The sequence below is a fragment of the Cyprinodon variegatus genome, unplaced genomic scaffold, assembly GCF_000732505.1.
Source record: "Cyprinodon variegatus isolate N-32 unplaced genomic scaffold, C_variegatus-1.0 Scaffold47, whole genome shotgun sequence".
Lineage (NCBI taxonomy): Eukaryota > Metazoa > Chordata > Actinopteri > Cyprinodontiformes > Cyprinodontidae > Cyprinodon > Cyprinodon variegatus.
The window spans coordinates 1209846-1221423 of record NW_015150500.1 but is presented as its reverse complement, the minus strand read 5'-3'; the positions used below and the strand labels follow the sequence as shown (position 1 = coordinate 1221423).

At 40.2% G+C, this 11578-nt stretch overlaps 1 protein-coding gene across 1 annotated transcript in view; it reads right to left on the bottom strand.

Moving 5' to 3' along the window:
- LOC107082087 (electroneutral sodium bicarbonate exchanger 1-like) overlaps positions 1-11578 on the bottom strand; it is a 50408-nt gene that overhangs the window by 11707 nt on the left and 27123 nt on the right. The window contains exons 5-13 of the mRNA XM_015370550.1: positions 8637-8797; positions 3841-4017; positions 2722-2810; positions 2366-2523; positions 2177-2264; positions 1694-1840; positions 1475-1575; positions 295-469; positions 65-202 (exon numbers count right to left, since the gene is read on the bottom strand). Of these exons, the coding sequence (XP_015226036.1) occupies positions 65-202; positions 295-469; positions 1475-1575; positions 1694-1840; positions 2177-2264; positions 2366-2523; positions 2722-2810; positions 3841-4017; positions 8637-8797 (1234 nt within the window). The remainder of the gene's footprint in view (positions 1-64; positions 203-294; positions 470-1474; positions 1576-1693; positions 1841-2176; positions 2265-2365; positions 2524-2721; positions 2811-3840; positions 4018-8636; positions 8798-11578) is intronic.

Here is an 11578-nt window from a genome sequence, read left to right as displayed (position 1 = left end):
ATAAGATCATAGGAGGATAGGGCAAACCTGATTAGTGAGTAGAGTAGTTGTTTGGATTCTGTACATACTTGCAGAATTTGAAGAGTATTTTCTCAAAAACCAGTACAGGCCCAGTGCTGCCCAGAATGGTGAGAGGCTGACCAGCAAACAGAGAGTAGGCTACCCCAGTCATTGATGCACCGAATAAGGACTCTATGGCACTCTAAGACATTCAGTGGTTTAGCATTGTGCTACATTCTGATTCATTCACATGTTATAAAAACAGTATGGTGCTCTCCATGTGTTTACTCTTACAATGCGTCCTTCAGTCGCCTCCCCAAGCAGTCCGCCAAAGGTGATGACAGGAGACATGCAGGCACAGTAGAGGAAGAGGAAAGAGGCAACGCACTGGAGGCTAAGGCCATCCTTAAAGTCACTCACATAGAAAGGAGCTTTCCTCTTAATATCCAGTATGAGGCCGCCAAACAACCTAACCGCAGAGCACAATAAGAACATTCAGATGGGTTTTCTTACATTTATAGAATGTACTGTACAGAAAAAAATGAGTATAGGAAATGTATTATGGCTTTATAAGAAACATGATAGATAATAATTAATCTATTTTAATACGTATAGAAGGCGACAACACTGCATTTCTACTTAGCCTAAAGGGACGCTGAAAAGAAAAAAAAAATCAAGTTCAAGATCAAGTTATTCAAGTTATCAGACATTCCTCTTCTTTTTTTTTACCTTTACTCGATTTATAGACATCCATCTATATCCATTCAGGTGATATAGTCATTTGCAGTTGTGTTTGAATGAATATCACAACATCATCAAGGTGTATGTATCCTTTAAGCCGAAATGGACCACAGGACTTTAGGATACATTTGGGATTTAGGATACAGGTGACTTTCAGACACAACATAATAGTGACCTCTTGCAAGCAATGCAGCGATGTCTTTGTATGGTAGCCAAAACTGAAAATATAGCCAAATTAGTTAATCCATTTTAATGAACATGGTTGTCTGAAATACCCATGCGAGAAAGTATCTGGTGCACAAGAGAACATTTTCTTTTTCTATCCTCAGTGTCCCTTTAGGGGCTCGGCACATTTCATTTAGTGCTATGTTATATTGTATATCAGGAAAATAATATAGATTTTTTTTCTTCTTCGTATTAACATGACATTGGGTAGAAAAGCACCTTAAAAATATATTTTAGCTTGTGGTTTTGTTGTGAGAAAGTGTTCAATGGATATAAAGACTTTTGAAAAGCCTCACTTTCTTCAGAAAGTCATATTCTGCTTTTTGAAATCCGTCTTTATATCTACAGATTGCTGTCATGATCCTATATAGATTATTATATTTTACATGTATTGGTTCTGTTCAAACTGTTTTGTCTATGTTAAACATTCATCTAGCTTCCATCAGAGTAAACTTCCTACTTTGAGCAAACATGCCTCTGTAGTAAACCTGTCTGGTCAGCTGCCTACCTTCCTGTCCTCTGCAGCTCTGGCCCATGGTGTTCAGCATGTTGCGGTTCCTCTACCTGCAAGGCTGTGCCATTAGGAACCCCTGGTGTTTTCCTTTTCTCCTGCAGGTCCAGAGTAAGCAAAACGCAACATGAGGCAAAGGTAATCTAAACAATTATAGGTGTATCTATAGCTAGACTTTAATGCTGAAAGGTAAAATGTATGACTATTAATGCATACCTGAGAGGGTACATTCTTTGGGGGCTCTATTCGGATGGAAGGGTCCCACTCCCCTGGGGGCAAGACAGTCACCTGGTCCAGGAACTCGTCTATTCCTGCTAGAAGGTCACTTCTGTCTTTTGCTTTATATGCTACATTGTGGAAGATCTGATCCAGAGAGGAGTTAAATAATTAGAAAAACATCAAAGAAAAAACTGTGTAATTTTGAACATTTCTATCTGTATAAGCTACATTTGTTTTGCAAAAGTATTAATACCTCTTAAAATAGACCAACAAAAAGAGATTTATGAAAGTGATGTGGAAGAAAAAATAAATAACCATGCATTGTTATTGAGCTCTCTTCGCTCAGAGATCAAGTTTTTAAATCTTGTGCAACTCTGTTCTGTAAATAGGTATTTATAATGTACTACAGAAAGGGGGATAAGAAGTTCATATTGGATGAGGCTCTGTTACAAGGCACTGTGGATCAGAAATGTCTCCAACCTCATCTGTCATAATAGTTGCCATCGAGCGTCCAATTTCATGGTACTGCTGAGCCTTTCCATCAGGGCCAAGGAGAATGAAGAGGAATCTAATTTGAATCAACAGATAAACTATACTTCATAGACTGTCCTTTTAAAGCTCAATTAACATGAATTACACTCAGAGACAGGTAGACCTGTGGCTTTTTACCTGGTGGGGATAGGGACCTCAGTTAGTCCGGTGAGCAGGACAGCAGGGGAAAGGCGTACAAAAGCAACAATCGGTCTCTCCAGGAAGTCCAAAACTCCAACCAGCACATTTGAAGCCTCTGCGCCTTCTGGAATCTTCTTCATAAAATGCAGATCAACCTGTTGGTTGAAAAAGTAGGAGGTGACCAGCAGACTAAAGTTTTATTAGATTCTATTACAACTCATAAACGTCCATCTTCTGCAATAGAAGGAATGGATTCAACCATTTTGCATCTCATCCAAATACTGAGCTGAGGAAAGAAATGTATTAATATTCATTAAATAACAAACTATATTTCCCACAGCCAGTTTGTTTACCTTACTGAGATCCACTTGACTGTTTTCCTGTCCAGCGCCGTTCTTGGCTGGTTCAGTTGGCAGAGGAGGCTGGGGAGACGGGGCCGACCCTGTGGGATGGGAAGATGTGGGTGTATGTAATCATGAAAGAAAGTGGCTGAATAGTAGAAAATGTCTTTCTAAAAAACAAAGAGTAAAGTTTAAATGCTTTCATTTTTTGCAAGAGCATTGCAGATTAATTTCATTCTTGGAAGCAGTATATCTGTTAAAAGATGATCCTGAAGTGCACTGCAAATTTATGCCCATTCATTGAACGTTTTTCATGTTATATTTTACTAACAAAATCCCCAATGTGTTTTGTTTAGATTTTTTGTTCGTGGTAAACTAACAAAAAGCATTGCCATATTAAAAAAATACAAGGCATGAATGAAAACGCATGGCATGCATTTGCATTCAGTGCCTTTTAATGTGATACCCCTAAAAGAATTCCAGTGTAATCAATTGGCTTCAGAAGTTATTTAAAAACAAAACTTAAATGGCAATCTACCAGTGTCTAAAATAGCCATAAAAAGAGTCATTTAAGTGTTATCATAGACATGGGCTACATGCAAAACATTATGTGTTGAGGAAGACCATCATACTTCTATTATGAGACATGGTGGTAGAAAAACCATGCTGTGGAAATGCAATTCTTTAGCTTAGAGGTGAAATTGGTCAGACCTAATAATGAACAGTTTGGGATTAAAATTTAAAAGACATTTGAATATAAATTGTAAGATCAAAGCATATCCTTGTGGTAGAATAGCCAAGTCAAATTCCAAAACAGTTGAAAAATTGGCTTTGCACATTTGTTTCCAAAATGTACATTTGGTGGAGACCAATCCAAAATACACATTTCTAAAACAGATATACCCTTGTACTTTATAATAAATAATCTTTTTTATGTTTGTCTGTCACATACAATTCCAATAAAATCTATAGAAATGTTTGATTGCAAAGTGACAAAATGTGAAAAGGTCGATTGGAAATGAATACCTATGCAAAAGAATGTAGTTTGCATGTTGCTAATAGGTCTTATCAAATTAAGAGTGATATTCCCACCAATGATTATTTGCGTGTTTTGTGCTTTATGAAACATACCTACTACTTGAGGCTCTGACTGTTTGCGCGCTCCCTCAGTGATGGAACGTACGATTGGAATAAGGTTTTTCTTCTTTTCATTTTGGTGGTGGTGCCTCTTGAGCAGGGCCTCACGTACCCTAACTCTAACAGTGTCATCCAGCTCGTGCGAGGCCTCCTGGTGGTCCAGAACCATGTCTACAACACATTGGTACACTCATTATCATCGTCCAGTTTACCGTGTCTAGCAAGAGTAAGAAGCTAGGCTTTCTTTGAAAAGAAAATATCTATAATTCTGACCTAATATGACAGGAAGTTTAGTCTGCTTAGAGTCTCTATTGTTTTGTGATTAAGAATCGTTTTCATTGAGTCTTTTGAGTTAAATGAAAATGCACTTCCATATATGGATGATTACATACATCATTAATTATAGCTGTAAATACAACAGAGAATGAAAATCAGCTTTTCTAACGAGAAATATTTATGCAGGGATTGTGTTTCAGTTCTGTTCCTCTGAAACTGTTTTTTTTTGTTGTTGCTGTAAAAAAAAAAAGAAATACTGCTAGTAACCTTAGCAGGGAGTCGACAGCCAGACCATGAAGGCAACATACATTGTTGTTTGTGAGAGTAAAATCATTTAGCTAGAGAAATACTTTTTTTAGGTCCCCTGTTGATATAAAATGATTTGCTGATGACTACATTAAGTTAAGTCAATAAGCTTTCATTCACTCGAAATGTGTATGCTTATACCTATCACAATTTAATGCAACTATAGCTTCATTCTTTTATAATATGTGCAAGCTAAATAAGTTTATTTAAGAAGGAAACATTTTATTCATTTAAAACCTGAGTATTTTCCGATTTATGCATTACATGGGCATAGGTTTGAATAGGGACCATAGGGACATGTCCCTACCAAAATTTTGGAAGGACCTATTTGTCCCTACCAATAATTGGATGTAAACAACATGTTTATAATTTACTATACAGCAGCCGCTTCTTTTCCTCTCGCAGCTTCTCTGCCTGGTAGCTGCAGCTGCCTGCTCTTTCCTGTCCCTTTCACATAGCAGCGTATCAACTGTGCTGCGCGGTTTAACTCTGATTATTCTGCCTTAAGTTCCGCCTTCCGCGTGTTTTCTAGTCTGTATGTGCGTGCGCGCGGGTGCTTGGAGTGCGAAAAAAAAGACGCTAAAATAAATTAATATTGGGCTACGAAACTAGTCCAAATAAAAAAAAATATTATCTACGCTAAAACAGGCGAAAGCTTCTGATTGGAGTTCTGTAAAGAAGCAGGAGAGAGTTTTTTGATTTGTGGAACTTGAGAAATGTAAGTTAACAACGTTAGGATTTCTTTTATTTTATCTTATAATCAGATAGCCAAAGGCTCCTTAAAGAAGATCTTTTATGAAATGAAACCAGGTGAAACAGAAACGTTTAAACGTTTCCTTTGGAGGAGTTCTGGATGGAGAATATTGACAGACAAAAACTATTTTTTTTACTTCTTAAATGCAAAATGTTTACATATTTTTTACAATCTTGGTATAATTCCTGCTCTAAGTGGGTCGCTCTGTCGGCTAAAGGCACATTTTTAGTGGTCCTATATTCCAGTTAACGATTAATCAATTAGATAGTTCACGATTATTTAAATAATTTGTTAATATGATTAATTGTTTCAGCCATAGATGAAATACATGAAATTAGCTACACAGAGTAACTACAGCCCAGATGTACAACTTCTAATATTAATACTTTAAATGCTCAGTGTCAGTTCCTCTTCTAGTTCCAGTGCACATGTAAATACAATACATTTATTTTCCGTCCCTTGAATGTATTATTTTGCATGATCCAGAGAGAGCATATTAGATAAAAAAAAAAAATAAATAAGAGTGGGTTTTACCTCTGTTTACCTCTGCACAATTCTATATCTTCAGAAGAAAACACAGGATAAATCCACATATTATAGACTATATTTGGTTAAACAGACACTGTCTTAGTAGCAGGTAAATTTAAATGCAATCCTTTTCAAAGTGGAAAAAGTCCTAATTCCACATTCATCAGAGCCAGTTATGATTTAAATATTGATAAACAGCATCTAGAGCATGTAGTGCTTATAAGATTTGTATTAATGTAGCAAGAAATGCTGCTGTTCTCTTTAAAATAAATGAGCCCTGAAGCTCACATTAAGCATAAAAAAGAGCATGCATATTTTTGCAAAGGACCAATGAAACCGAAGAATAGTGTCCCTACCAAAGTTGAAATCAAACCTACGCCCTTGATGCATTACAATACTGCTGTCGATACATTATGTGGAAATAAATATGTGCTTTTAAATCCGTTGGTACAGTGCCAGTTTGTTGATTCTCATTTCTACAGCTCTACTAACATTTCTCATGTCTCCCTCTTCCACACTTGATATGCGACTACCGTATATGACTCTTCATTGATACATTTTAATTTTGGCTGGAGACTGTTTCCCACAGGAGATGATGATTCTTAATTAACTTGACCGCATTAGATATCTCTGTATTCTCTATATTATCTTATTTATATTTGACAGTTTCAGAGATTACTAATGAATTACAACTAAGTTCAAGCTTCTATACAGTTAAACATTGGAGGTTGCAAAAATCATGAAATTTGACACATTTGTTTCATTAGGCTTCTCTAGTTGCTATGTTAAACCAAAATTCTCATATGTCTGTCTCTAGTTCTAGACTGAGAACAGACAACGTGCCATAGAAGCCAAATTGGTGCTGCCTAAATATAAGATCATATTTCATTAGCTTTTCTTTATGTCTCCTTTTCCCTTCAAGCTTAGTTCTTTAGTCAGCACAAGAGTGTACATTAATTGGGTTCATTTTTTGCTTTGACAGCCAATAAGGGGTTCTCTAGCTCAAATTTCTGTGCTGTAACTGAATGGATCCTGTATAAAGATAATGAGCTGGCCTAAGTGATACCTAGTGCCTTGTTAATAAGGCACTAGGTATCACTGTTCACTGTCACTGTCTTATTAACAGTCTTGTTAATAAGAGGAACAGCAGTGCAACACAATAAATAAATAAATAATAAGGGAAAACCTGCACAGAGAAAATAAAGAAGGTTTTAAGGTTACAGGATAATGTCTGCAAACATTATTTAAACAAAAAATGTCACATGTTTTAACAAAGATTGGTGGTTACTCTATTTGTTCCCCCATTTCTACATGTAGCTTGAAGCATTGCAATAAAATATATATTTAAAAAAATGTTTTATCTGTTCAAAATGAGTTTAAAATATGCATACAAAGGATGAACCCATGAATAATGAATAACCTAAGGCTTTACCTTGGCATTAAAATGAATGCTCTAATGAGTGGCGGTAACATGCTTGGATAACTCAACTCTTAATTTTACGATTTTAACATGAAGGACATGAAATCCCAGGGGTTTCTCTTACGGAATGAATAAAATCTGAAGCCTGAGAAATTTTTACGACAAAGTTTTTCAAGAAAGAAAAAGTTGTGAAGAATTGCTGTGTTGTATCTGCATGCGTGGACGATTCAGGCTGTTTCATTCACATATCTGCCTCTGTGGGGACCTGTTATTGATATTGAGTACCTCCTCCCTTAGCTTTAAATTTAAGGCTAATTCCCTAACAATGAAAATGATAGATTATACTGATAGTTACTGCAGCCAATTTCTGCTAGGGAGAGAGTATAAGTTGTGGTTTTGCTGCTACAGCAGAAATAGACTCAGTAATAAAGCTACAGCTTAACCCATTCGATTATCTTAGCAGAGCTATCTGGTTATTTGAATTGTTTCGTAAACCCACAACAAAAACGGAGGCCTCTTTTCTCCTTTTGCAAGATGATTTTATTATGACTTGTTTAAACAGAACTTTATCAAAGAGTAGGACCAATGTTGTAGTGCACTAAAAATATTGCTTTTCAGTCATAAATCATGTTTCCTTTTTTGTGATCTAAAAAGTGTAATATGTGTTAACCAGAACAGCTGCTCTGAAAATTTCTGTACAAAAAAACTGAGTTTATGTAAATAAGGATAAAAGGCGAAAAAGTTACAGATTCAAACAAAAAGCTGCAAATGCTACATAATGCCATGGGTGATATGCTACTTAACCTTTTTAAACTAAATTAATTAAATAGGATAACAGGTAGGCAGTTCATACGTGTGTTTTCAATTCAATAAAATGTTTAGGTAATGAGCAATGGACATCAAGCAGTTCAGTTTTTTACCTTTATAAACAAACATTGGTTAAAGAAATGTCCAATTATACAAAACTTCAAAGTTGATTTTCTGTTCAACGGATTTTGATGTCCTGTTGAATGTACTAGTTTATGGTAAAAAAACAAACTTTAAATTTTTATTTCAGTATAATTATATAAAGAATTAACATTGTTTTATACCTTCAGTCACATTTAACTAAGAAATGAACCTATGTGAAAGTAGGGTTATATATATCTCTTGTTTACAGTTTTTAGCAGTTCAGAACTTGGGTGATGTAAGGACTTCACTGTATCTCACTGCATGTATGAACACTGGAGAATATTTACATAATTTAAAATGACCTAGATGATTTATGAATTTATAAAATGCAGTAAAATTGGACCTTGCCTGAGACAAAAAAGGTTTATGTAAATAATACCTATTTTTTATGAAAGAAATGTGCGAGAAAGGTATGTCAGAACTGTTGTTAACCATTTTCACTTTAACAGACTTCTTGCAATTCTTTCATAAATAAATGTTTAGCTTAAGCTTTACAACTTAGATTGTTTATACAGCATTCTGATACTGACTTACACAGACAAATAAGTTTCTCACCTGCTATTTCCTCAATGGAGTCGGCCCGCATGTCCAGCAGAACGCTGCCGTTGATGATGCAGCTCCGGAGCTCAAACAAGCTGTGAAGGGAGAGTGTAGCCACATAAGGCTTGCTCCACCTCTCTCCACCATCCTCCACATCTTCTTCAAACTTTAACCACCTGCAACATAACAGAATAACAGAATATAATGTTTACATCGCTCATGTTTGTTCTTTAAAAAACTACCGTATTTTCACGACTATAAGGCGCACCGTACTAAAAGGCGCAGCGTCAGTTATGTGTGCCATCAGTGTATTTAGAACACACATTGGGCGTATTGGACTATAGGGTGCGGGTTTTAAATACAGGTGCATGTCCTCTACTACGTTTAAATACCTCTATTGCGTATTTAAAAATAGAGCGGGAGCAAAACTGAGTATATTTGTGCTTTATTCATGTTTTTATTACAAAGTATTAATCAAGCCTGGAAGCTGGCCGTGAGACAGACACATCGCTGATGACACAGAGCGCTGTGATCACTCCTCTGACAAACTGTTTATTGACGCATAAATTAACTTAAAATGCAGAAATCTGCCGGCAGAATGTGTTCGCTTTTATTATCCTGGTGCTCTTTGATTAAAAAAGATAAAAAATAAAAATAAACATATTCCATCCAGGGTTGGAGGTTGTTTACCCACAAAGCACACCCCCTGAGCCCATCTGCAAAAGCCCTACCTCCCCATCCCTTCCTGGAGCCGGTTCCAAGGGGTCTCTCCCATGCACCTCCTGTCCGCCCAAGGGGCCTCCTCCCCCAGATAGGCAGACCACCAACACACCTCCCTGGGAAACAGCCAGCACCAGGGGGGCCCGGGGACCCACCCTTAAACACCCTGCCCGAGGAGGAGGCCTCTCAGGCGGGCAGAGCATGAGTGGGAGAGACCCCCTGGAACCAGTATTCCACAAGCTTCAGGGAGCTAGGGCTTTTGAAGGCGGTCTCAGGGGGCGTGCTTTGTGGATGAATAACCTCAGAGCATGGGGGAAATGTGCCTTTTTAACACAGAACATGATTCCTGGAGGTCAAGGGGGCTTCCCCGGCAGCCTGCACGAGGAGGAGGCCTCTCAGGCGGGCAGAGCGTGAGAGGAAGAGAGCCCCTGGAGCAGCTAATCCTCCAGCTGCAGGGAGCTAGGGCTGCTGCCGGTCAGAGCATGAGTGGTAGAGACCCCCCGGAACCAGCTTCAAGAACCTCCAGGGAGCTAGAGCTTTTGCAGGTGGCCCCACGGGGTGTGATTTGTGGGTAAATAACCTCGGACCCTGAAGGAAATAGGATGTTTTAAAGCAGAACCAGAGACCTGGATGTCAAGGGGAGCCTCTGACCAGCCGATTCGAGGAGGAGGCCTCTTGGGCGGATACAAGATGCTGGAAGACCTGGATGAGTTAAAAATTAATAAAAACTATTTAAAAAGGGAATAAAAACAAAGTAAACCTTCTGAAATTAAGAAAACACATTAAAGCACTAGATAATGGAAAGAAAACCTTGAAAAATTTTGAAATAAAGCCAAAAAAGCAAGTTTAAAAAAAGTCTGTCACCTAACCAGGGACCCGGATCGTCGAAAAATTTCAAAGTATGCCGTGGAGGGTATAGGCCGCAGGAGGGGTAGCCCCTAGCCACGTAAGACCATGGAGGGATTTTGGTTATTCTGGGCCCATGTCTATGTCAGCAGGTTAGTAGGAGAGTGTGTCTCGAAGGGCCGGCTGCCGTACCAGGGGGCCCCCCGGATACCCGCTACCTCACCAGGGGCCCGGACGGTCGAAAATTTTTCAAAGTGTGCCGTGGAGAGTATAGGTCACAGGAGGGGTAGCCCCTAGCTACGTAATACCATGGAGGGATTTTGGTTTTTGTTGGCCCCTGTCTATTTCAGCAGGATAGTAGGAGAGTGGCTTTCGAAGAGCCGGTTTGGAGAAATGACGAGTCATGGACCAGGCGGGTCTTCCACGCTCACTCTCCCCTGATCGATTGGCGAACGCGGCCTGCCATTGGAGGGCCTCTTTCGGCCCCCGGCTTTGTATGGACGGCTTCTCCAACCTGCAGGCTCGACTCCTAGGCCCCGTCAGATGGGGACGCTGAGCTGGCACCCGTCCCCTTTGGGAAGGGAGACCGAGACGCCCCGTCAGACCAAGCGGTCCTCGACTGGAGCTCCGCCAGCGGTCCTACGCTCCGAGTCACAGGGGCAGGCCGTCCCCGGCGGTGACCTCTAGAGAGCAACACTGTTTCTCACGCCCTCCCAAGCCGAACCTAGACGGGAGGAGGAGCAGCGAAAGCAGGCAGGCGGCGGCCCCATTCCCGGGTCTCCGTCTTCCGGCCGAGCAGATCCGGCCTCCCACCCAGCCCCCCAGCAAACGCCTAGAGTTCGCGGCTCCGGTTCGGAAATTTTTCTAAGTCCCACCGCTGTACCAGGGGTCCCTGACATTTTTCTAAGTGCCACCACTGTACCAGGGGTCCCTGACATTTTTCTAAGTCCCACCGCTGTACCAGGGGTCCCTGACATTTTTCTAAGTCCCACCGCTGTACCAGGGGTCCCTTTGGGAAGCGAGACCAAGACGCCCCGTCAGACCCAGCGGTCCTCGACTGGAGCTCCTCCGTTTCGAGTAGCAGCGGCAGACCGTCCCCGGCAGCGCCCTCCAGAGAGCAGCAGCATTTCTCATGCCCTCCGAAAACAAACCTAGACGCGAGGAGGAGCAGCGAAAGCAGGCGGGCGGCGGGCCCCGTTCCCGGGTCTCCGTCTTCCGGCCGAGTGGCTCCGGCCTCCACCCAGCCCCCCAGCAAGCGCCTAGAGTTTGCAGCCAAGGGGTCCTGCTGGGCCCCCGGGCTCCCGGTTCTCCGCGGTAAAGGGAGGCTACCTGGTTGATCCTGCCAGTAGCATATGCTTGTCTCAAAGATTAAGCCATGCAAGTGTAAGTAC